Source organism: Anguilla rostrata, chromosome 17 (genome assembly GCF_018555375.3).
Source record: "Anguilla rostrata isolate EN2019 chromosome 17, ASM1855537v3, whole genome shotgun sequence".
Classification (NCBI taxonomy): domain Eukaryota; kingdom Metazoa; phylum Chordata; class Actinopteri; order Anguilliformes; family Anguillidae; genus Anguilla; species Anguilla rostrata.
This window is the reverse complement of record NC_057949.1, coordinates 6,579,554-6,606,803: the sequence shown is the minus strand read 5'-3', so window position 1 is coordinate 6,606,803 and position 27,250 is coordinate 6,579,554. Positions and strand designations below refer to the sequence as shown.

The 27,250-nt window shown below is 44.4% G+C and overlaps 2 protein-coding genes and 1 non-coding gene across 3 annotated transcripts; 2 read left to right on the top strand and 1 right to left on the bottom strand.

The window, feature by feature from the left end:
* The first annotated feature begins 47 nt into the window (after positions 1-47).
* Positions 48-4,580, top strand: LOC135244000 (zinc finger protein 70-like). The gene is made up of 2 exons (XM_064316175.1): positions 48-1,061; positions 3,040-4,580. The coding sequence occupies exons 1-2, from the start codon at positions 872-874 to the stop codon at positions 4,329-4,331; spliced, it is 1,482 nt and encodes a 493-aa protein (XP_064172245.1). The 5' UTR covers positions 48-871; the 3' UTR covers positions 4,332-4,580.
* Positions 4,581-10,210: 5,630 nt separating this feature from the next.
* Positions 10,211-16,662, top strand: LOC135244002 (zinc finger protein 358-like). The gene is made up of 2 exons (XM_064316177.1): positions 10,211-11,244; positions 14,227-16,662. Exons 1-2 carry the CDS (start codon positions 11,055-11,057, stop codon positions 15,228-15,230), a joined length of 1,194 nt encoding a protein of 397 aa, XP_064172247.1. The 5' UTR covers positions 10,211-11,054; the 3' UTR covers positions 15,231-16,662.
* Positions 16,663-18,749: 2,087 nt separating this feature from the next.
* On the bottom strand, positions 18,750-18,961 carry LOC135244269 (small nucleolar RNA U3). The gene has a single exon (XR_010326932.1). It is a non-coding gene; the product is annotated as a small nucleolar RNA U3 (small nucleolar RNA).
* Between the last annotated feature and the right edge of the window lie 8,289 nt (positions 18,962-27,250).

The window sequence follows — 27,250 nt, the reverse complement described above, 5'->3', positions numbered from 1 at the left end:
ACTTACACAACTTTTACATATGATTTTACATTGTATCCATTTATACAACTTCTCTTTCATCCACAGCCAGCACATTTGTCACAGTTTTGAAATGATGCACTGCAGCACCTAACCATTTCTGCTGCACTGTTATTGACGTGTTATCACACTAGCACCGCGCAAAACAATTTCTAGATTAAGGGATTTCAAATATTGTGGCTGTGTAGTCTGTGGTGAGTCATGAGTGTCAAGTACTGTTTAACAATGGATATACTGTAGGTAAACGAATGAATGTGTGAGTGTACAATTTGATGTCAATAGTGACTGTGTACTTTAACTGCAAAACAAACATTCTCTTCTGGGTCATGCCTGTTAGGTTGTCAAATTTACGAAGAGAAGCTTAGGAGGGTAGTTTGACAGCGTAGATGTAAATGACTGTCAGAAGGGATAAACATAGCAAAACCAGCTTCAGAGAACAGTATGTAATTTTATAATATCACTGGTTGAGAGAAAAGGCTTTGATGAAGTTACTGAGGAGCCTGGGAAGAGCAAATCTACGAAAGGCAAAATGAAACCAGGGTGAGCGTTAAAAACAATTAAATTTTGGTGGTTGTATACATGAAGATAATAATACAACCTGTCTGGAAGTCCAAAATGACAGACCTTCAGTTGTACAAAATCGCCATTTTGAATGGTATTACCTGGTGAACAAGGTTTGTACTGAACCTCGCAAAGCAGAGGTCATTCTGTAATTCTGCCTTCGGAAAAGGTAAACCCTGTGTCGTCATTCACAGGTCACATGACACGGGGAAATGCTCACGTCATCAGTCGCACAGAGAAGGGTCAGAGCGATTCATTGTCTAAAACTCTTGTTGGCATTAATTGCTGAAAAATGACAAAATTACAAATTTTGAACGCGTATCTGACGGAGCGCTTAATGGTGGCTGTGCGAGAGATACTGGAGGTGGTGGGTGACACGGTGTCGGAATATCAGGAGGAAACAGCGCGAATACACCGGGAGAACGAGGGTCTGAGGAGGAAGCTGCGGGAAGTCGTGATCGAGGCAGAGACGGGCTGGACGGGTGAGTTCCGAACTCCCACCTGTCGTGCACATTCTTATGGGGTTCCCCACCTTGCACGACATTGCTTTCCTGTAGCCCAGTTTAATAACGGTTACGTTACTTAAGAACAAGGGACTTGCACAACAAATAGTTAATTAGCCAAATGGTTAGCAAAACAGCTAACTGCTAAACCTTAAATGCTAGCTAGTTAGCCACACTAATGTTGGATACATTCAATGACCAAAGCCAAAAATTAAAGAACAGAGAACTACATAATCATTAAAAAAGTCCGAATTAGTGATTAGAGCTAACCATTCTATGCATGCATTCATTACTCCGCGTATTCTGGTCAATCTCGCCATGACCCTGACCGTCACTCCGTAGCCTCACACAGGGTCAATCTGTTTCGTCAGACTAGCAAACGGAGAGACGCTGATATAATGTACATGTACATGTAGCCGACTAATATTGCACCAGTACATTTAGCTCCACTAACTATCCGCTGTAATGTAAATTCTCAGGAGCAAACACGACAAAATCCTTATAGTTGGATAATAGATGCTAGCTTGGTTTCATCATGGTGTGAGCTGTCACGGCCACATAGCCTATGGAATTGAATACTTGTCTAGTGTTTCTATTTAACCTTTATCTCGCGAGGTTAAAGTTTCCGTAACTTCAGAGACTAGTCATCAAATCGTGCAAGTAACAACCCGATAATTATAAACATGATCATACCTACAGATTGTTGATTGTATACATTGTTGATTGGCCTTATTCTTAGTCCCAGTGCACTAGCTGTTGTTCATAGGCACTGACCTGGATAGATTGAACATGTACAGAGCACCACGGAGCCGGCCTCTTAAGAAAGTTAGGAAGCATAAGTGCTTTTAGTCTTTATATTTTTTTCATATGTGGGGTCTTTGACTATAAACTCACAATAACTGCACCCTGTGAATTGTGTGGATTGTTGTACATTTTTGTGTCACATTTACAATTTTGCTGACATTGCATGTAGTATTTTATAGCCTATTAAATATATTAATGCATTTTCTTTAAACTGCTCACCAAGATCAGGAGGTATGCTTTATTAATAATTAGTACACTGCAAATTAGTTTGTTAATATGGCCCAAAGCGTAATCACACATACTCACAAACAAGCAACGTGTGACTGCATGTCTAGAAGACTCAAGAAGAGACCACTGGTCTGGTTGACGCTGTATCAGAGGGTACAAACTGATGCACAACGTTTTCCTGGTAACCTTTTTTGGTAAAAAGTGTTTATTGGTTGCATAAATATTGGTAGCAATCTTGATTTCAGGCGATTCTTTTAACTCTATAATTTTAAGACCCCAATTTTGACCTGCTTTGGCGCTAATGACAGTTAAGGCACCAGGATTCAGAATAACAATCAGAAGTTCCTCAAAGTTCTGAACCACACAGTTTTAACATTTAACTGGACACTGCGGAATAGCATTTCTCTGTGTTTGAAACGATGGACCAACTCCTCATATTCACGTATTGTAGATTGTATTCTTTGAAAGTGGTAATGGTTATTTACTTTTTTCAGTTAAGTGAATTAAATCTCCAAACTTTTGGGGTCTCATTCTACTGAAAGATGGAATTGTATTGTAACACCTGGCTTGTCCACTAGATGTGCTGTTTGGAGTTTTTTGTCTAGATAGAGAGGATGAATGCGTTTTGCTACTCCTTCAGGCAAGTAAACACTTTTTGCCAGGGAGCAGCTGGGCTGGATGGCTGTACTGGCTGATGCAAGAACTGAAAGCTTAATGGATTTGTGCTGCCATGACAGTGATTTTATAGTACACTGCAGTGGCTGATCACCAGAAGATCGAATGGCTTCGAAGGGGCTGTTCGATGATCTGTTCTGATACGCTATTATAAGGAGCAGTCGCATGTTTCAGTTTCAGAAGAAGTGTTCTTCATGCTACTTGAGTGCAGACCTCTTTCTCATTCTCTCTTTTCTCTCCCTCTCGCCAGGAACAGGACATGCTCTCTCTCTCTCCATCCCTCCCTCCCTCTCTCCGGGAGCGGCGCTCCCTCTCTCCCTCTCGGCGGCCGAGGGGAGGTCCCCCGCGGAGGAGCAGCACGGCGAGCAGGAGTGGAGCTCCGGCCTGAGGGAGGAGCTCGCCCTGAGCGAGGAGGAGGAGCAGCCGCCGCACGCGCGGCAGAGGAGCAGGCAGAAGGAGGAGGACGCCGGCGGGATGGACTTGTCCTGCGCGATGGAGGCGGAGCCAGAGGCGGAGCTGGAGCCGCAGTCCGAGTGCGTGACGCCGGGACTGAAGAAGCTGGCGCTGGAAATAGCCCTGTCGGTGGTCTCGCCGTCCGCCCTGAGCGTGAGCCAGGAGCTGAGCGCCATGCGCGCGGCCGACGCCGACGCTGCCCCCAGGACGAGGTCGCTAGGCGACGCGGGGCTCGGGTCGCCCGCCCGCCTCAGGCCCGCCCAGGTCAAAACGGAGCCCGAGGAGGGGCTCGACTTCAAGCCCGAGTGGCCCTCCGAGCCGGGCCCCGGGGCCAAAGCCAAGCGGCACGCGCCCGAGTCGCTGTCGGAGGCGAGCGCGGGCAAAGCTTCCGGGGTCAGCGGGGCTGGGCTGGGACACACGGACGGGTCCGAGATCAGGGGCGCTGGGGTGGGACATACGGACGACTCCGAGATTAGGGGCTCTGGGATGGGACATACGGACAACTTCGAGATTAGGGGCTCTGGGACGGGACACACGGACGCGTCCGAGATCAGGGGCGTTGGGGCGGGACATACGGAAGGCCCGGAACCGCAGGAGGCGGGGGCCGGGCTCGACGACACCCAGAGCGACGGCTACTTCATCGGCTACAGGGGGGAGAAGCAGCACCGCTGTTTCCAGTGCGGCAAGTTCTTCAGCCAGGTGTGCAACCTGAAGACCCACCTGCAGATCCACACGGGCGAGCGGCCGTACGCCTGCACCTGGTGCGGCAAGTCCTTCACCCAGTCGGCCGACCTGCGGCGGCACCAGCGGATCCACACGGGCGAGAAGCCGCACCGCTGCACCTGGTGCGAGAAGAGCTTCACCCAGATCGGCAACCTCAAGCGTCACCTGCGCATCCACACGGGGGAGCGGCCGTACTGCTGCGCCCTGTGCGGCAAGAGCTTCAACGACGGGGACACGCTCAAGAAGCACCGGCGGGTGCACACGGGGGAGCGGCCGTTCCGCTGCGCGCACTGCTCGAAGACCTTCACCGTGGCCAGCAGCCTGCAGAACCACCTCAGGAACCACCTGAAAGAGGGCCGACGCTAGGCTAGCGCTAGCGCTGAGGCTAGGACACTGCAGCTCGCCGGGAACCGTCTTCTTGGGCACGCGATGCTTAAGTAACCGTGTTATTTTTATGAAGTGTGTCCGGGAAGCTGAACGGCGCGGATAAGCCAAATGTGGAAATCGGGTGTCGATGAAGGACAGTACCCGTTTGTGACTGATTCCGTGGAGGTCATTGTTTTCATCATGGTTGTGGGGGGGGGGAAAAAGAGAATACATTTCCTGCTGAAAGTGGTTTTCTTAGTTTTGATTTGCCTTTGACCTTCCTCCCTTCCAGGCCTCGTTTTGCCAAGTCCTCCCCAGACCTGGCCTAATCTGAGAACTTAATCTGACTACACTTTTAGCAATTTAGTCACTTAGCAGATGCATTTACATAACGGTCACTTAGCAGATGCTCTTATCCACAGCGATATACTGAAGTGAAGGACATCAGTGTTACTCTCAGGAATGCAAAAATGGCGTATCACCCAGAAGGCACAGGGGCCCATTTATAATAAATAAGTGTACTCTTAAACTAACAAACAACAATATTATTGTAACTTTAAAAAGTACCATTAGACTGATAACATATCTTTACAGAGCTATAAACTAGAACATTATTAAATGGGGAATCCAAAGAAAAAGAAAGGTAATCTAGAGGGGGTCAGGGGAGCCATGGTGCAATCTGAAGAGATGAGTCTATAGACTACAGTGGGAAGATGGGCAGGGTTTCTGCTGTTCTGACTGCAGTGGGAAGATGGGCAGGGTTTCTGCTGCTCTGTCTGCAGTGAGAATATGGGTAGGATTTCTGCTGTCCTGACTGCAGTGGGAAGATGGGCAGGGTTTCTGCTGTTCTGACTTCAGTGGGAAGATGGGCAGGGTTTCTGCTGTTCTGACTGCAGTGGAAGATGGGCAGAGTTTTTGCTGTTCTGACTGCAGTAGGAAGCTCATTTTCACCACCGAGGGGTTAGAACAGAGAGGAGATGTGACCTGGAGGTGCAGAGTCTCTGAAGGAAGGAAGGAAGAATCTGCATGCTTGATAAACTGCCATGATGTTCTCAGAGGGGGAGAGTTTGTTGCTGAGTACCACTCTTCAAGTCCTGGTATATGAGGGTGGTGAGGTAGGTCCAGCAGTGATTTAGCAGGGAAGTAGAGATTCTGAGTTTTAGCCAAGTTGAGCTCAGGCAGATGGTTTGTCATACAAATTGAGATGTCTGATAGGCAGGCTGAGATCAAGACTAATGTATCAGAGCAGGGGAAGAGAGAGAGAGGGTTGTGCATCATCAGCATAGGAATCATAAGTCGCGCTATGGGAGGAGATGACAGAGCCAGGAGACATGGTATAGAGGGAAAAGAGGAGAGGGCCAAGGACTGAGCCCTGGGGGACGCCTGTAAAGAGCTCCTGCACCTCCCCCCCATGCAACCTGGCAGGAGCGACAGTCAAGGTAAGAAGCATACCAGCTGAGAGCTGTGCCTCAAATCCCCAGCGTATCCCCATCGTAACTGCAGCTCTCTAAAGCAGTGTGGGCCCTTAGACAGAATCCAAACCAAATGATACAATGTCTGCTTTTACACTTTAACATGGTCACCGTGGGATCCCCTATCTATTTATACACTAATTTTTTCCCCTGCTAATTTCCATGGGACATTAGTCCAGAGGTGACTCAGGTACTCTTTTTAATGGCTAATCCAGAGGACAGTGTCCCCTACGGTACAAGGACGTTGTTCCCCTGGCCCCCGAGGAAGAATGCCCCATACTGACCCATCAGCACCACTCCTGCAGCAGCCAAATTTCTGGAGGAGGTTTATTGTCCTGTAAGTTACCAAAGCCAGGACCACTCTGTTTCACCAATCAGAAGGGAGGAAACTGAAGGTAATATGGGTCCTGCCAGTAAGACGTGGTTCTCACCCTTTTCATTAACGCCATATTCAGAGTCCCAGTTTCTGCTGGTAGGAAATTACAGTTGAGTTTCTCATCCTCAGCCCGTATTAACCAGATATCTGCTCTGTCCATATTATTTAACATTGCTGTACCTTACTAATTGTTGACTTGATAGCATATTCTGCCAAATTAGAAATGGCCAGCAATGATAAGAACAGGAGGTTGTGTGTTTGTAGGGTTTTAATACTTGCAACATTTGACTTCCTCATTTAGTTCAAATTATGTATCGCCTAGACATCCAAAGTTTAAATACACAGTTATGAATTTTTTAATTGACTGTAATCCTGACATTACCCTTGGAGGTCAGATGTTTAGCACAGAGCTACTTCTGTTTATGAAACGGGTTTGCAGTGTTACCCAACATGTACTCCCTAATTAACATCAGCTGGAATGAAAATGGTGGTAAGTTAGCATTTATGTATTTGAGTGAAATAGGAGTGCGTATTCTTTTTTCTTTTAAAGGTGAATAAAGTTAATTGAGACGTTTGTGTGGCTTTCTGTCCACGTATATATATAAATTTACCTATTTGACATTTGTGCTTGGGACAGCAAGCTGGTTTATAGTTGAGTATCTATGGTATGCTTTTTTATTTCTAAAGAGGTTTGTTGATAACATTAGCCCAACGTGATCCCATCACGCCTGGTATGTTATACGTGAGTTGACTGGCAAAGGAACTCATGTTAAATGCTGTTTTTATTTGACTAATCGGCTACTTCTAGATCTACAGCATGCTGTACGAATTTTTATTTTATTGCCAGGAAAATTACCGGCCACGTTGAAGGATTTAATCACAGCCTTTCTACAGGAAGTAAAAAGTTGTCTTTGGCGTGGCATGTATCACTGATTTGTACTGATGTTTTATTCTGAACCAAATACTTAGTAACGATAATTATTTTCATCCTTCATGAAAATTGTAGAGAACGTGGATGGAGAAACTTGACAGCTCTGTCTCCAAGTAAATTATGGCATTTAAACCTAGCAATCTTCCTGTCAATGTAATCTAACAAAAAAAAACGTAGTGATTAGCAAACATGATGGTTTTTTCTTTGCAAACTGATAAATTTGACAAGAATGTTGCTTCTCTGAGGCAAGTGGCGGTGCTATGAACATGATGTTTCACTCGGTATATAGAGACTGACCCGGACGTCCGTTCCAGTTATCTCCCTCTCAACATCCATATCTTCAACATAGCAGGCCCCTACTCACCCACTGCCATAATGTTCATGGCCTAGACTCTCATCCAGATGTACACAGGGGCCAGAACGTAGTGCTCCACCCTCTGGCAAACATGGGAGAGACCGTACTGCTGCACTGTCTGTGGCAAACACAGGGGAGAGACCGTACTGCTGTACCCTCTGTGGCAAACATGGGAGAGACCGTACTGCTGCACTGTCTGTGGCAAACACGGGAGAGGCCGTACTGCTGCACCCTCTGTGGCAAACACAGGGAGAGACCATACTGCTACACTGTCTGTGGCAAACACGGGAGAGGCCGTACTGCTGCACCCTCTGTGGCAAACACAGGGAGAGACCGTACTGCTGCACTGTCTGTGGCAAACACAGGGAGAGACCGTACTGCTGCACCCTCTGTGGCAAACACAGGAGAGACCGTACTGCTGCACCCTCTGTGGCAAACACAGGAGAGACCGTACTGCTGCACTGTCTGTGGCAAACACAGGGAGAGACCGTACTGCTGCACTGTCTGTGGCAAACACAGGGAGAGACCGTACTGCTGCACCCTCTGTGGCAAACAGGAGAGACCGTACTGCTGCACTGTCTGTGGCAAACACAGGGAGAGACCGTACTGCTGCACCCTCTGTGGCAAACACAGGAGAGACCGTACTGCTGCATTGTCTGTGGCAAACACAGGGAGAGACCGTACTGCTGCACCCTCTGTGGCAAACACAGGGAGAGACCGTACTGCTGCATTGTCTGTGGCAAACACAGGAGAGAAGTCCCTTCTGGAAACAGCCATAGAGAGGCTACAGGAGGAGAATGAGACCTGTCTGAATACTGATCAGCTTGAAATTCAGTCACTTTTGTGCAGATTTTTAAATAGTCATAGGTTTTGATGTGAATTCCACATTTAATCTGTAATTGGAAAAATTGTTTAGTATTGATCCAAACACACAAGCAACTAAAGCACTTCAGAATTGACCTTCTGATTTGATATGAAGGATGCGTGGTGCATCCTGCAGCCAAAGAACACACACCTTTTCTAATCAGTACAAGTCATACTCAAGGATTGATTTTATTTTGATATCTTCATCACTCATGTTCTCTGTCATAAATATAGACATATTGACTAAGAGCTTGACAGATCATCATGCAGATGCTGTATTTGCTAATCAAATATATCTGATACCCCAAAATGAGCCACTAGATGGCAGTTTAACTTCAGTTTGTTACAAAGCCAGGAGTTCTGAGACCGTTTCGAGAGGGAACTTCCAGAATTTATTAGAATTAATTAACCATCTGTGGATGACTCACGGTTCCTTTGGGATTCTATCAAACCTTCTGTTAACCCAAAGGGGGGGATTTATTATTCATAAAACAAGACCGAATAAACATTTTCACAGAAGTTGCCTTATGGCCAGCCAGTTAAAAATAATGGTAATTGTGCAAACATTGCCGCTGTTGTAACCAAATCTCGATTTCCATCTAGTGGCCCTGAGCATATTAACCAAATTTTCTTCAAATATATTTATATACGATGGACAACAAAGCTTCAATAGGAGCTATTGCTGATTTCTCAGAAAAGGTCAATCCGACATGTCTCGGTGGCAAAAGCAGCCAGTCTGAACTCCCATAATCCTCGAGGAGCTGCTGTATCAAGCTCTCCAAAAAATCAATAAAAGAAGATCCCCAGGAGTGGATGGCCTTCCCCCCTGAAGTGTGCCTAAAGTTCTGGGGGTTATTCAGTCTACATTATGGAATATGTACAGCTGCTTTGGACATATGATTCAAACTACCTTTCTCCTTGTCTGGGTGGAAGCTCAATTATCAAAACTAATATATCACCAAGAATGAACTTTTCTCTATTGGTTACCTCGTTCTCCACCTCTTAGGTATTGACATAGATTCAATCGTATTATCACATGTTTTATATAGAACCACTGGCTATGACATGAATATGGAACAAAGACGTTAATTGTGAGGATTCTTCAATAATCTGGGAGAGGATATGGAAGATCAAATTATATGTTTCAATTTTACTTGATACCAAAGAGAAGACATCCCAATCTTGATTTTCTACACTATGTAATTTAATTCAGATTGATGCATTTATGCATATGGTTTGGGAGAGCGCAAAAGTTAATGCTTTCTGGGGAGTCTCTCAAAATTTTGAAAATTGAATGGGTACAGAATTAGACTGATTATTTCGATTAATTATGCTGAATTATTGCAATATGTTTCATTCTAAATTTAACTCCGTGGTGGCAGTTGTTTGTTCCTCAGCCTAACATGGTGGCAGTAAGATGGCTACCTTCAAAATCTTTATCGATACATCAGTAGTGCCAATGATTACCAGATCGCCTGACTATGGAATTGTCCATAGCAAGAATAAAGGAGACGAAATAGGCTAGTGTGCACATCCAATTGGGGCTCCGGTGTGCGCCATGCGACGACTAAAAGTAAGAAAGAAAAGATGTCCGCACACTGAAATATATGACTCCAAATAGGTAAATTTACTACTGCAAAGTTTCACCCAGCTGGGTCTTTGCCAAGCAAACCGGTGTAAGTAAATAAATACTATTTTTCTGAATTAGCCTGAAATATGTGCTCTATTTGTTCCATACTTGTTAATTAAGCATTTGAAATAGGCTTGGGATCCATGCGGTAATGGATATAAGGGCTGTTGGACGAGGAGGTGGTTTGGGATTGATAGGGTTGGATAGCTGTGCAGGGTTATCAGTGTGATCAGGGTGGGGTTGGATGGTTTGGGATGGATAGGGTTGGATAGCTGCGGAGAGTTATGAGTGGTGTTTTGTTTTTGCTGGGCACCTGTTCATGTTGGCGTGGAAGGTTATGAAAACATGAATGGTGTGGCTAAGACTGCTGGAAGGGGAGAGAGAGAGAGAGCGTCCATATACAGGTAACACTGGGCCGTAGGACGTTGATGATTCGATCATCAGGGATCTGACAAAATCAATATAGACAATAGTAAAGGGAGGAATTATTGCAATATGCACCAATACGTTAAGGATGAGGTTGGGAAATGGAATTGAAGGAGAGAGGAAGTTATATGGAGTAGACTACGGCTCAGTCATACAGAGCTAAATGTGTCATTGAGACTGATTGGGAGACATGAAACAGAGCTATGTGATGAGCGTTTGGTAGAGAAAACGGTCCCACGCGCTGATGTTTTGTGAATTGCATGATGTAAACAGGGAGACTGTTTGAGAGGTCAGGAAAACTGGGTGTGGATGGGGTATATGTTGAATGTTGTGATAGGAACGGGGAAGTAAGTGTGGGTAACGCTCTTTTTAGTTTTCTTAGAGTAACCGGTTTAGGCCATAGACTGTAGAAGGTTCAGGGAAATTAGTTTAATGTTGGTAGACTATGACCGTCCTCGTACTCCAACACAGTAGGTGGCGATGTATGCACTTCAAAGTTTACGCATTCCACCAACCAAACCCAAAGAATTAAAAGAACAATTCACCGCAGAAGAAGAGTATTCCTGTGGCATCACGTGAGGAGGTTATCAAAAGTACGAAACAGGGGCGTCAGAGGAGAGACGTGGCTTTGTTTTGCTCGGGTACCGTTACCTGGAGGTTGGTGTAGAAATGACTAAATTAGGGCTTTTGAACGCCTATCTTACCGAACGGTTAATGGTGGCTGTGCGAGAGATTTTGGAGGTGGTGGAGGGCACTGTGTCGGAGTACCAGGAAGAAGCGGCTCGAACGCACCGAGAAAACGAGAAGCTGAGACGGAGGCTGCAAGAAGTCGGTTTAGACACGGTCGCAGATTGGTCGGGTAAGGGATGTTAATGTTATTGGCTTATTTGTCAAATAAAACGAACGATGTGGATATGGCAAGTCGTTTTTTAATCATTTAATGCACATCAGCGTGATTATATGGAGGGGGGCTGGGGCCAAAACCTTTACATAAGCGTTTTTTTGGCTTTGCAAGTTACTCGGCTACTTGCGTTGTGTAATGTAATCTGAAGAAAAACACGTTTCCAACATACAAAAATGCCTAGTTACATATACAAAGCAATATAAGTCATTAAGATTAACTAAATCTAAAACTGTCATTAAAAGTAGTAATATCAAAATTAGGCTGAGTTACCACAAACAATATTGACTATCTTAGCTAACCTAAATTAAACATTATGTATTGCAAAGCAATGCTGCTACCCAATGTTTCCTTGGACCTGTGTTTTTTCATCTTACCATGTGAAGAGAATGTGGTCATTCAAAACATATGTGTCCCATCAAAGTGTCAAATGGCAATAATGGGAATAATCATGCTGAATAATTTCAGCTGTTTTACACAAATTATTTTTAAAATGACTACATAAATATGTGTGAATACAACAATTGTCTGCATGCAGTGCTTTGGGTATATGAGAAGCACATTTTGCATGAAATGTATGAATGAAATAGTTTTGTTTAGAAAATTCTGTTTCATTTATTTCATTATTTTACATTGTAGAAGAAATTATACTTCATTTGAATAGCAAGCCTATAGTACATTATTGGGGCAAACATGTCTGGATAGGTTTGTAAGATTCAATATTTATTTCACAGGCGTGTGTAAATGTGTAAATATTTCACATTTTTATGTCTAAGAATGGGTATATAGGTTTAGTTTGACATGATTTCAGACTAGCTTACAAAGAACGTGTACTAACCATGACAGAGACACGTTTGCTTATTGAAGCGTATATAAAACAAACGGCTCCTACCACTTACTGTATTTTGCGATGTTCACCGAGTGACTCAAATGTAATTAAGAGCTTGCGCGTGAAGGTCCTCTTTCACGTAAATTACTGCTAGTTATGAAAGCGTTTGTCATGTTTTTAAATGCGAGTGTTTTTAATGGGGTGTTGTAGACATAGTCAGCTATAATTGTATGTACGTCGGTAGAGAATAGGGCTTGCTGACTGAATGAATTTAGAAATGTGGCGTTTAAGCAGTTAAACGGTAGAAATGCCACAGTGGTCAGCTTTTTAAACTGTAAAATACAGAAAATAAGGTTTTTAAGGGCTGAGAGTCTGTGGTCATTGTAGTTATTTCTGTAGGGAACCGTGAAATGCGCCAAACTCTCGGTGCTGTATAGGTATGGGGCATGCCGCCCTGCCAAGGCGTTTTGCTATGGTTCCAATTAGCTCAAGGGCATAACTGGGGGTTACAACCCCCCAATATTACAAGGAGGAGTTTGTGGGACATTGGGTTTATCATAAACCGGTCAGTTTTGCAGTTTGCAGTTTTGAACAGTCAAGATTGATTGACTAGCCTAGTCAGTCAAGTTAGTTCTTTGTATTACATGCTATTATTAGATGATATGATGATCGCCGATCCCTCAATGTACCGTTGATCGCAACCGCCCTAGTATACAGATTCTGAAATGCGCTGGAATCAGGATTTTGCCCTTTCAGTTCATGCTTTCAGATGTTTGATGGCCCCGGTCAGCAGTGCTGATGGGCAGCGGTGCTTCCCCGATTCCGTTGTTGTAAAAAAATTTCTTACACTGAAAAGTCCCTGATTGAGTTCATGTTTGTTTACATTCTGGACACATGTGACTGCAAGTGAATTTATGGCTCTTACCCTGGCAGCACTTTCGACACAAGCAACGGCGGAAGTGGTGTCCTAAAATTTCTCCTTACCGCGAAGAGTGACTGACCCGCAAGCGTAGAGATGTGTTACCACGGCAGCCCAATTGTATTGAGAAATACCGTCTTTGTGGGAAAAGGCTGTATGCTGTCAATGCATTTTGATGAAACCAACCAGGCATAAAATAAAAAATAAGTATAAGTATAAGTTTGCCAATCACCTGCTGTTTATACTGCGAGTATAGCGCAAGCCATTTAAAACCGTAATAGATAATGCATTTCCTTATGAACAAACAAACAATAAATAAATATAAATAAATATAAATAAATAAAATTGTTTCAATATAGGCCCATTAGTCTGTCTTTGACAATTAAGTTTGCCCAAATGTATTGGAAAATAACACTCAAACGTAACATCCAGTGAGCACTAGTGACATACTACTAGTTAAGTATTTTAGTATCATTTTATGTAACCTACATGAGTATACTTCATGTACTAAGTGATGCAAAGCAGTTCTGTGCGCACTGGATGTTTAAGTTGCTTTTGAGTCAGACTAGTGGGCCTATATTTAAACTTCATGTGTAGCCTACAGATTGAGCGTGTGATTGACAAATGTTTTTATTTTAATCTAAATGCAGTGACGGCATACAATCTTTTTTTCCAGTGATATTTCTTGATGTAATTGGGCCACTGTGGTAACATATTACTACGCTTGCCACTCTTCACCATAAGGAGAAATTTTAGGACAGCACTTTCAGCATTGCTTGCGCCAAAAATGCTGCCAAGGAAACAGTGATGGATTCACATGCTGTCACATCTGTCCAGAATGTAGATGAGGTCCATTAATCAATTTAATAAATTAAGGTTTAAAAAAAACAAAAAACCCTTGTTTCTTAAGCCATTTTTTTGTTTTCCATGGTTTTCAACAACTGTGTCATGACTGCTCCATGACTTAAGCCAATATGTTCAATATATTACTTTCTAACCTGGGAGAAAATGGGCAGAATAGTATTAAACTGATCTCCATCAGTGCTGTGTCCACAGTTTCAGAATGGCTATTAAGTTATTTCTCTGTCTCTCTCGCCCACTCCTTTTCTCTCACTCCCTCCCTCTCTCTCCCTCTCCCACTCCCTTGCTCTCTCTCTCCTGCTCACTCTCTCACCCTCCCTCTCACCAGGAGATTTACACCCTGCTCTCTCTCTCTCCCTCCCTCCCTCTCTCTCTCCAGGAGCGGCTCTCCCTCTCTCCCTCTCGGCGGCCGAGGGGAGGTCCCCCGCGGAGGAGCAGCACGGCGAGCAGGAGTGGAGCTCCGCCCTGAGGGAGGAGTTCGCCCTGAGCGAGGAGGAGGAGCAGCAGCCGCCGCACGCGGGGTCATGTGACCCGGGACTCGCCGCGCCGGACTACGCCGCCGCCGCCGCCGGCGGCCCGCTCCCGTCCCCGCCCCGCGTGAAGAGCGACGAGGACGCCGGCCCCGGCGGACCCCCGGACCTCTTCAGGGTCCACATCGTGGGCCCGGCGGGGGCCTACTCCCCCCCCATCAAAACGGAGCCCAGCGAGGTCTACTGCGCCTCGGCCCAACTCCCCGCCCCCCTGCGCACCCCCCCGGAGGCGGGGAACCCCGCGGGCTCCGGCGAGGCCGACGCTCCGGTCGGCGAGGCGGGGGCCGACCCCCACCCCCTTCCGCCGCCGTCCCGAAACAGGCAGCCCGGCGGTGGCGGCGGGGGGCGGTCGGGCCGGGCCTGCCGGAAGACGTCCCACAGCTGCCCCCACTGCAGCAAGACCTTCCGGCACGTGTCCCGCCTCAAGATCCACCTGCGCATCCACACGGGCGAGAAGCCCTTCGGCTGCCCCCTGTGCGGCAAGTGCTTCAACAACGACGGCACGCTGAAGAACCACCAGCGCGTCCACACGCAGGTGCGGCTCTACAGCTGCGCCGAGTGCGGCATGAGCTTCAAGGACGCCTACACCTGCAAGAAGCACCAGCGCGTGCACACGGGCGAGAAGCCCTACCGCTGCGCCCACTGCGGCAAGCACTTCAACGAGGCGGGCAACCTGCAGACGCACGTCCGCACGCACACGGGCGAGAGGCCCTACTGCTGCACCCTCTGCGGGAAGCGCTTCCTGGAGTCGGGGAAGCTGAAGAAGCACTTCCGCATTCACACCAGGGCCGGCGCGCAGAGCTGAGATCGGTCGCGCTTTTCAATGCGTGAATATTCGCGGGACTGGGTGATTGATTTCAATGAGCGCGTGGAGCGTGGGTACAGCGCCACGGCGCGCTGATAACGTTACGCTAATGGCGATTGGTCAGAGACGGCTGCTAGTCCTGTCCTTGAGGTTACGGTCACATTTGCACCCGAGTCACGTGTTGCTTGCGATGGTGATGGCGAGGCTGTAATGGTGATTTTAGCTGATTGGGAGCCCTGTGGAAACGTGTCGTTGAACTGAAGGCTCGGTGCTTTCCTGTTTAATGACCACCTCAGCCGGGTGCGAGACCTTCTCAACTTTTCTGTCTTTTCTATCTCTTCGACGTAGGTGTGTATTCTTTTAATAATCACACAGCTCCACCCAAATCCGCTGACCATATTTTATAAGCCTTTATAAGAGGTTTAAAATTGAGTTTTATACTGAATCTGTTCTGTCCTGAATCGGATACTGAAGTGTTAGCAGGTGCAGGTGGGTGCCCTGGTGAAAAGCACCTGTGACAATTGTCATTGTGTCAGCTGACATTCAAACTGACGCGCTGGACTCAGAATAGCGTGCATGCGCACAGATACGCTGGGTCAACGAGAACACTGATTGAACTTTGCGGGTCAAAAAACTGATTGAGAACGATCCAGTATGAGGACACTGGCCCTGTAAGAGTGAGTCAGTTGTGAGCGTGCGGTATGATAAAGTAAAAGGCTGAGCCCCTGGTTTGATTCAGTGCGGACAGGGATGGCCGAATTCGGTCTGCCCCCGCCGGCTCTGTTCCTCGCCCTGCCTGGTGACCCCCCCCCCCCCCCCCCCGGGCCCTTGGTCCACATGGTTGGAGAGTTTTAATGCATACACTGACACGATGGATTCTGGAGACGTTTCGGCTACGTGCTTCGCCACTGCTTGGGCACGGAAAGGCAGAGATTATTCCAGAAGCTTGGTATGGCTACTACGTTTTGATTCCTGAGTCGCTCCCCTCCGGTACCATTTCGCTGGTAAGCAGCGTGTTCTTCTCTGACACCAGGGCTCCAGACTGCCCAGCTGGAGGGCAGATTTTTAAAATACTGTTCAGAATGTTATCGCTTTGCAGAGGTCTGCTGCTCTGTACAGGCAGCCGACTTCCCACAGGCCGCTGTCTCCAGCGTACACAAATCAGAAATCTCTCCACTGGCCACGCCCACCTTTAAGTGTGCACGTTGGGGAGGAGAGGACTCCATTGGTGATGGACATGGGCACAACAGTGTCACTGCTGAACTTAAAAACATGCACTAAATTTGGTGTTTCCCCTCAGGTTGAGAATTTATTTCCGGTGGTCGACTCCATGTGTGTGTTTTGGGGGTGTACCAAAAAATGGACTTCTGAGGATTGTTTGTACTGTTTATTAAATTGTACTGCAAGTAATAACAACAAGTTATTCAATTTTGCTGTTCGGGCACTTGATTTTTCTTGGTTTGTCAAAAAAAAAACCCAAAACAAAACAAAAAAAACCTTTCACAGCCCGTTTGTAAGGAGAATTCCTCTGGGTCAGGTCTGTTTATGGACAACCGAAGACAAGTGGCCAGATGTTCTCTCTTTAATTGGTTTCTAAGGTCTGTCTTGATCAGAAATGGAAGGAAAGCTTGCTTTCAATTATGTAGAGAGGCAGCACAAGAAAGAAATGAGATGTTGTACTGAACCCTCTGCATGGTTGAAAATTACATGCCCTGTTCATGGCTAAAAAGTCTTTCAGTTTACACTGGCATTACCAGTGCAGTTGCCACCTGGACACTGAAACGTGTAGATTTCTGCCCACTCGTCATTTTTGCTTGCCAGCAACATTATCATTTCAGCCTGAGTTTTTCATATCAGGGGGTTTATCCAAGATGGCGGCGAAAAGGAAGAAGAGGGAAAATTGTACAAATGCTGGAAAAGAAAAATCAGCTATCAACTCTATAAGTATGGCTGTCCATAAAACATAATTTGTTTCTGGAAAACAACAATGAACTCCTTGGTAGTATGAGAACAGTTTTTAACAATGATACCTGAAGTTATCATTTGCTAACCTTTAATGGTCCTGTCAGGACATTGTGCTTGAAGGAGCTCCATTTTATGTGCACCTTTCCTGGAGGGGGGGGGATTTTTGGACGAGGGTCTTCAGGTGAGTAACATTGATCCAAGGTAGGTTCCTGTGGTCCCAAGACATCAAGAAAATGTTACTCATGACGAACACCTTACAAAAAGAAATACAAAAGAATCACAAAAAAAATGCCTTACACAAAAAGTTACTCACACATACAAAGCACTATCCATAAGTAATTTGTTCAAACTTGCTAAATCTAGCCTGGCCATTCAACGTATTGATATTAGAACTAGTTACAAGAAACAATGTTGGCTATCTTAGCTCACACAAATTAAACAGGCTGTATTCCAGAGCCAATGTTTCCTAAATTATTTCGAGAACTTGGCCCTGTGATTTTTCATCTTACCATTTGAAGAGAATGTGGTCAGAATAACGTACAACAACAACAAAAAAAAAACGAATTATCAAACTTATCAACATATCTAAAAGTTATCCCAAAAGCAACAAGAAATCCTATTTTTTAAATAAAAATCACTATATAAATAGAACACACAGCCACAGTGACAAAATAATTTTAAAAAGGAAACCATTTCACATTTGAAAGTGTCCTTTTCAGGGGGTGGGCTAAATGATCAGATCTTTCCTATGGTCTACTCCCCATTTCTGTGGGTGTCCACCAGAACGCTGTCTCATCCTCGCATTTTTTCTCAAGTATATGCTACAGAAATATGCTTCTCTGAAAGTAATTGTAACGTCGCTGTTCTGGACGTCCCAATAAACTAGGAATTGATTTGGTCTATTGTTGTCCGGCAGGATGCACTTCGACTTCGACACCGAACGAATTATGAATGAATGCGAATGTATCTAAGAAATATTCCCGTTGCGAATTATTGGCTCAGTACCTTTTACGCACCGCAGTGGCAGAAGAGCGGAACTGCGTGTGATTTGGCAGGCCTTTGTCACAGAGTAGCATGTGTAAAACTATTCAAGATATAAAAATAATTCATAACATGATCTTCCCAACGCTGATATCATTGTACTGCACACGACGTACATAATGTAAATACACATTTAAAGCCGACATTGGCGACCAACATTTTAAAGTATCTTGGATAATCGTGGAAAAAACGAGTCTATTCATAATCTTGTGATTAATTTGAAATTAATATCCAGTAGGTCAATGTCATGACCCGAGGAGTAGGCATTACTTTCGATACAACTTCAGTAGTTCTACGCTGCGCTTCGAAAGCAGAAGTCCAGAAAATGAGTCTTAGGTAGTAGTATCTAAAGATCCTGGACGCGAGCACGTGAGAATGGTTTCCTGGTAAACCCCATTTCACACTTCATGGATTTAAACACGTGTGTGATTTACAAGAATAGTATTATGTCATAATATCAACTATTAACAATTTCTAATAGTTATTTCTGTAATTATTACCATAAAGGGGCTAACCACTCGGAACGCATCCCCTTCCTCCACATTCTTTGCAGAAGCGGAACGGTCATCAATGATAGAGAGCGGTTGATAAAATCAATACTCTCTATCCGCTTCGCGCTCAGAAAGGGATGCATTACCTCGTCATCGTGGGTAGCGAGACCAAACACTTTCGAAACGCATTTCTCAGTTAGAAACTATAGAAATGATCCCTGAAAGTATAGTCTTAACTTAGTACTGGTACTCGTCGGATTCCCCTTAAAGTAGCAACTGGTTTCATCTGTGGTTGTTCTAACCGATGAATTCCGACTCACCAAACTGTGTATAAATGCAGCGATGCGCCACACTATTTTGATTCGTGTGTTAGCCCACTTAACAGCTAAGCATGCAACTCTCCACCCTTAGTAAACATGCTACCTAATAGTAGATATTTTATCTAAGTTTTAATATGTTTTTATGTTTCACATGATTAATGAAATGAGCAAGTAAACCACGCAATGTGACAAGGCAAGCGAGATATTCTCTGATGCAACGGTAGCCACAGGCTATAGAGAACGATGACATTCATGTCATCAAAAGCATAGCCTCTCGGTCATTCAGCATCTTCGTGAACGATTTTACGTAACAGCGAATTTACACAGCATTGTTAAAAGACTTTTTAGCCGCAAAACATGTTTAGAAAGGGAAATTTGCTTCAAAATCCCACAATGCACCACTTTATATTTGCATATCTTCGCATATCCTATTTGATTGGTTACCACAGTTCCGTCTTTTTTTCGCGTGCTCAAGAGAATACAAACATTACATTACATTACATTACATTACATGCATTTGGCAGACGCTCTTATCCAGAGCGACGTACAACAAAGTGTATAATAAACATTTCAACTTTAACATCTATCCTTCCAGTATTTCTTCCCGGTTATTTCCCCACTCAGCAGCACGTAATCTCAGCAGACTGTACTCAGGACTACTAGAGTCACGCCGAAGTTGTCAACAGTGTTTTTAAATACGGGCATTTCGCTGTTCCGTCACAGGCAAAACGACACCTAATACCAATTTATGAGGAACTATGCCGGTTGCATACCGTAAGGTAATTACCTAAGATTTTTTTTACTTTAGGGATTATTTGCCCTTACTTACTAGGGAACCATACGCTGCACAAAACTTCTCAAAGGTTTTCCCAAGTTAAGGGTATTAAGTGCTTTGAACACGGGAACCCCCACGATAAACCATGGAGATTTTGGCGTTCTGCACCTGAGGCACCGCATTAACGGATTCAGAAAACACTTGGACAGTAAAAGAAGAAATCCAAATTGGTCAGCAGAGGGAAAATAATATTATTAGAAGAATTCTCCTGACAAAAGTAACCTGTTATATATGGTAGCTATAGCTAGCTAACGTTAACCTTGATTTTAAGTAGCTTTACGTTATTGTTCCTTTATGTTGACTAATAGTGTCATATTCATAGTAATTCCCTCTAACTTTGTATCATCTCGTTCGTTGGCACTGCTTGAACATTATGTCGCTGTGAATAAGACTCTTATTCGCGTCTGCTGAATGTAACTGTAATACGATGGTTGGAGGTGCTGTTGCTGTGTAAAAGTTTTTATGAAATTATCTCAACGAATTCAATTAGGGCTTACTCCTATTCACTATGTGTGTATCATTGGCACAGGAATAAATAAATGAATGTAACAGATCCACAAACAACTGTAGATGATCACCAATAGATGCAGCTGATCCACAAATAAATGTAGCTGATGAATTAATAAATGTAGCCGATCCACACATAAATGCAGCTGCTTCACATTGTGCAGTGTCTCTACCTTGAATTTATTTACGTATTTCTGAGACAGTCCTAGCAGTAGGATTTGCAAAAACAATCTACAGATTTTTTTCACGGAGTCTCTAGTTCAGCCAATCTGATTTTAGACATCCTAACGCCCACATTGCACCGACCAGTCAGCCTTGAAACGATCTTGTTAAGTCTATAAAAACATGTTCCCTGTTTGCTGTTGTTACATGACTCGTTTATAGACGAGAACCACGTGCGCATTACTACAGTCTACATCTGATTTCACCACCACTTAAGCATAGCCAGACTGCGGTTTAGCATGTTTGGGTTTGAGAATCTGTTGCCCTGGTAAACTAGTGTGGCTAAACCAAACTCCCTTCATGAAACTGAAAATCCTGAGTTTACACCAAAATGTCGACTAATCGGGTTAACTGAGTTAGCCACGTAGTCTATGAAAAACAGGGCCTGGCTTCGTGAAATAGCCTACCCCCGGGAGTGGTAAGTGTAGGATTTGAGATTGGTGGTGGTGTTTTTTTCTGAGGATACCTACACATGGAGACTGGTGTAGAAATGATTAAAACAGAGCTTTTATTTAAGGCATATCTTACTGAGCCGTACATGGCTGTGCGCGAGATTTTGGGGGTAGTGCATGGTCCATGACCATGAAATGCACTTTTTGTACGTCGCTTTGGATAAAAGCGTCGGCCAAATAAATGTAATGTAAATGTAATGTGCAAGGCACTGTGTCGGGGTGCCAGGAACAAGCGTCAGGAAGTCCGAGGGTCTGGGACGGAGACGGCGAGAGGTCAGTTTGGACACGGTGACAGATTGGCCAGGTAAGTGAAGTTAAGATTATTGATATGAACTAGCTCTATGCCAAATAAAATTGAAGGCGTGCTTCTTTGTAGCATTGCTTAATTTAGCCTAAACTAGTCGCTAACTCTACGTTATATGACAGTCTGTCTACTTGATATAGTTGTGTTTTAGATTAACTTTGCCTGTTAGTTTTGAATGTCAACAAAATGTCGACAAAGACGTTGTTGCATGAAGGCTAACTACCAAACATGTTTTATGTATTGAGGCTACAGCATGCTAAGACGTACAAAACAAAGTCATTTGTGACAAAAATGACAACACTTTGGACCACAAATCACCATTTACAACATTCTTGTAAATTCATGCAATTAGGGCATTTTCTTAAGGTAACACACTGTTTTGTCTTTGAAAATTTGTGTCCATAAAGTGTCAAAAGTGTTGCGAATCTGCGACAACTGATTTTGATGCAATCAAAGGGTTAGTTTTGCAATTAATACTTCATCCCTGTTATACAGCATGTGGCAAAAATCTTATTATAATTGGGCTGGGACACAATTATTCCAGTTTCAGACCTTGGCACACTGTGTTCCTCTTGTATATTCCTCTTGTGTCTTGGTTGTATATAGCATGGCTGCTTGCTTGTAACCGCACATATTTTATGTATAATTATGTGTGGGGTAAAAAGTATTTATTATTTTCATTAATATGAGGTGACAGTGAAATTGCAAGCAGGCAAACCTAAAACACACTATGCAGAGTAAGATTTAAAGTTTCTTTAACAGTTTTTTGGTGCCTTGTTGGTGTTGGGCATTTTACACTCCGTAGTTTTAAACATAAGATTGTTGTCAAATTGTACATAACTAAGCAAGACAACACAGGTTAGTATTACATGAACAACTTAAATCTTGAGTAGCTTTCCTGTAGAGCTGTGTATTTTTTTAATGAGATTAAGATATATTGGCCTAAATTCTATTGTGTAACTGCAATTATTTAATACAAATAATTTAAATACTGGACATTTTTTGTGAGCACTTGTGTGAGTTGTAGAGAGGACATGATTAGCACACGAGCAAGTTAGTGTACTTGTGCAGTGAAATACTGCTCTTCAGATTGCAAAATGTGTCCAGTGGAACCTCCACTGTAGTGCATGCTGCACGTATCTTTGTCTAGATTCAGTGAAGCTCCCTAGGCCAGTGTTTCTCTCCATTTTACCATGGCGGTACCATGGGACGGAGTGTGGCACAGTGGGTAAGGAACTGCGCTTGTAACCGAAAGGTCGCAGGTTCGATTCCCGGGTAAGGACACTGCCGTTGTACCCTTGAGCAAGGTACTTAACCTGCATTGCTTCAGTATATATCCAGCTGTATAAATGGATACAATGTAAAGTGCTATGTAAAAAGTTGTGTAAGTCGCTCTGGATAAGAGCGTCTGCTAAATGCCTGTAATGTAATGTAATGTAATGTAATGGCGGGAGAATGTGGCCCTTGCAGTGCATGTGTGTGATCAGTATGTGCAGCAGTCCTTGCTCGTGTCAGCAGCGACGGAGGTCTGTTGGAGTGCTTACAAGGTGGGGCAGTGCAGGAGCGCCCGTTTTCACCTTCTGGTCAAAACGCGGGAAACGTGCAGAACTGTGTTCCTGTGCCAACGTGTTGGCCTGTGTCCATTCTGTTTCTACTCATATCGTCACCCACCCGCCACCTAGAGTCGTTCAGTGAAACGTCATGAAGAGGGGATTCTAATGTGCACAAAGATTTGTCTCGCATGGTTTCAAAGGAAACTCTAGAAATGAATTTACCAAAAGTGTTATTTAGTCAACAGAGATAAATACATTTTTGATAACTGTAACTGGTAACTGTAACATGATTTCCAAGCGGGGCAAAAGTCACAATGGGTAGATCATAGAGAGGGTCGATTTTTTCAGGTAGTAGCTTGCTTTCAGGTAATTTATTATGCACTGGAATGTCTGATTGAGATCATTTTTTCACTCTTTGTAAGGTAAGAAGTTGCTTTTTTGGAAAACCCACACTTTTCACATTTGAAATTCTATTTACTTACTTAGAAACGCTCGTTTTTAAGTTTTTGACTTTTCTTAGCCTATGTGAAGAAAGAATGGATTGATTGCTTATGGCTCAGAGCTGACGGCTCAGTACCATCACTGTAGTGGTAGCAGTTGCTTGACATGTTGCGGACAGTTATTGGATTTTAAAATACCATCCTCATCAACTTGGGGTGTCAGTTTCAGCCCTCCTTTGGGGAAGAGGATCGCCTTGTTATTTCTCTTGTTATCTCTTGTGATTTTACCAGTCGAGACACGTTTTTTTTGCTTTAGTGCAGAGAGTCTAAGCTCGACCTTGAATCAGTGACAGATAAAGGCAATAATTGAATAGAATGCTATTTTTAGATGCTGGCGGGCTTGAAGGACTTCCAACGCATCCAATTTTGGCTATGGAAATTAATGCGCCGGTACTGATGTAAGGCCTGTTGTGATGTTTGTCATGTAGCCTATATACTGAATTATTTTGTGTTCCTGAAATGACACTTAAAGTGTGTCTTTCCAACCCAACAGTGCTGTGCCCTGAACCCTTACTGCCCACTCTCTGGAAAGATCTCCATAGGTGTTACCGTTTGTACCGCGATAATGTACAGTTGTGTGGCGTTTGAAATTCGCCAGTTGTCCCACCACCTGCTGTGCGGCTCAGCTGTCAGTGCGGTGTGTTTCGGCTGATAGATTGGGCTGCTCTTTATTCAGGGCGGCCATAATGCATTTATTAGAAGTTGGCCCGAATTAGAGCATGAATCAAATTATAATGCACTGGCGTATGTGCAGGTGCACTGCAGTCAGTTAAGACATGACATGCGCTCCAGAAAGTCGGATGAAGCCAGGGAATGATTCACAGTGCTCTCCAAAGCTGTTAGCGCTCTTGATAGAGTTGAGCTGCGTAAAATAAACAGCACAGGTACTGCATGCTCAAGTAAGTCACTCCCCCCCCAAAAGATTTGTTACAAATGTCCACACCCTTGTGTTCAGTACTTTGTGTACCTTACGTTCACAAGGATAACACTACTGAGTCATGGTCTGTATGCGATTGATTGGTGAACACATTTCGCGATCCTAGAGTTTACACTTGTGAACTGCCCCTTTCAATTCAAACAACAAATTGTTGATCAGGTTCAAGAGATGGGAGACAGAAATGGCTATGGTAAAACAGCTATCATTACTCTTGATCAGTCAAACCAATGTTAATTTCAAATTCTTTTCCCTTGCATTTTGACTTTTTTTTTTTAAGTATAAAAACTTCAATGTGACCACTGTTGCAGCATATACATAGTGTATGAATATGAGCATTTAATGTCACGTTGTTTACATAACATCACTTAATATGCTGTGGAAACTATTATATTAATTAAACATGGCCCTGGTAAAAAAATAATTGTATGCAAATAAACATTGACAAGGTTTTCGGTTCAGAATGCAACATTTGCCTGAAGAATAATGAGCAAAATAAAACAAAGAATTTTTGCATGAATTCACCATTCGTCTAGAACACGGATTTGCTCAGTTCACTGAACAAAGTCCTAATTGGCCCTAGCATTTATCTCTGCTAAAATAAAAATGCTCTTTGATGTCTACAGTCTTGGATTGGAAGGATCCCAAGAATCTCGGTTGGAAACGCCGCTCCGCAGATGTCGCTGCGTGTTCTTCAACGATGAAGACGCCATTAAAGACTTCTATCATTCTTTAATGAGAAAGTCCTTCGTCTGGAAGTTGACAGCGTGTGTCCTAGCCTTTCAGGCCAGTGATGTGTTACACTCGAGAGGTCTCCTTCCTTCACTGTTCCCCGCGCGGGAGGATATTAGCAAAACCCGCTAATTCTTACGTTGGTGGAGTAATGTGGTTGCGCAGGCTCTCCAGGTTGGCGGCATCGGCTGCCCGGCTGAGTGAGGCAGAGAGAGGCGGAGCCTCTTCCCCTGGCCCTATGCAGCCGCACCCCAGTGGGATCCCTTCTCATAAATAAACCAGAGAGGCGGAGCCTCTTCCCATGGCCCCATACAGTCACTCCCCAGTGGGATCAGTCCCCTGTGCAAGATTTGTCAAAATTGATGTTTGTCAGTCTCCTGTGCGAGATTTGCTTGTTAAATCGCAGGTTAGCTTTGTCTGTGTGCAGTGTGCCTCACAGATACTGATGCAGTCATTCAGTCAGATGTGCTTCTCATACACTGAGAAATAATGGTACCGAGGAGGCACATTTGTTTCTTCAAAGAACTAATTTCCCAGATGTACCCTGGATGGTACAATGATGAGTACTTCTTTGAGTACTAATTCGTACCTTTTACAAGCAAAAAAGGTACAAATTAGTTATTAAACCCATGTCTAGGGGTACAATTTTATGTATCTGTGGGGTGCCTGTGGCAAGCGTTGTATCTCCTTAGGCACTTTTTGTACATTTTTTCCCCACCCGCATTCACTTTAGTTCCTTCCACTCTCCCTAAGTCACCTGTTTCTATTTATAACCGTCACAATTAGCCACTCCGTTGTATAATTAGCAACTTGACTGTGCCGTTTGAGAGCCTACAGGGAGCCCAGGAGGATAGCAGGAGAGAGGTTAATTCCCAGTGGGCTATGTAATAGAGACAAAATGGCGGGCATAATTCTGATATATGCTAGAAATATGTCATAAAAATAAAATGATTCCATAGAATTTGGAACTTTTTTGTAAGTTGGTTTTGGGCTGTGCAGCTTCCTGAGCGCAATAACAATCATTGCCACCATGTGGTGTGCTGCCTTTCTTTCCATCATTCATGTCAGGTATAATTAAAGAAAGAAGATAATTATTGAATGAGCATATCGCCCAGCCCTAAATGTATGTTTATATTTTCAAAAATACTGGAGAAATACTGAATATTGTTTTCTTTTTTGTGTTGCACTACCAGGAATGAGCACAAGGTGGCAGGCAAGTTAAAGAATGATGATTTCAGTGTCACAGCAATATGACTCTGCCACTTAGCTTGTGGGTTTCACCTCCTGTGGGGGAATCAGACCTCAGCCGAGTTTGTGGGCTTCGCCTTTTCAAGAAGTGCCTCAGCCCAGTGAAATGTCGTGGTTTCTCACTGATGTATCCATGGATTCAGGGTTTGCCCTCGAGGTTGTTTGCGGTGAAAGTTTGGCGAATTAAAACTTGCTTGACGACGCGCGCGAAACAACAGGTGGCGAAGCCACGCCGAGTCGCGCGTGTTCACTCACGCGGGGCGATGCGATAGGTGTACTGAGGAGGGTCAAGAGGACCTCGCCCCAAACGATCCAATCAGGAGGCGAAACGCACGCCCGTAATCTCTCTCCATTCATCACGGAGCAATTAGCTTCGCGCCGCGGGCTAATGCCGCGAGCGCCTCTCTCTCTCTCTTCCTGACCCTTCGGGAAAAAGGTGTTCCGCTCTTTAAGCAAATTTGGCCGCTAATCAGCGTACCTCCACTCCACCTCCAAAACGTGCTCCTGGATGCCTCTACCTGGACGGTGATTTGCATACAAGTTCACGCAAGCCCAGCTGTTGATTTTTTGAGGGTGCTTGTGAGCGTGCGGTCCGAACAGTCGGGCAGGGAGTAATCAGGGGTCATGTGGGGAACCTTTCTCTGCGGTCCCATTACTCCGAACCCTGTGGATTAATCAGACCCTAATAAGTCAAGAGCAGAGCCTTAGAGCCTTAAAGCTCCTAATGCTAAAGCGTCTGCTCTGTCTGTGCTGTATGGCCAAAAGTATCTGGACACCCCTTGTTCTGACCCATTGGTTCCAGTGAAGGCAAACCTTAATGCTACAGCATATTATCACATTCTAGATGATTCTTCCCCCAACAGTTTGGGGAAGGCCCTTTGTTGTTTTAGCATGATAACACCCCGAGGCAGACGGT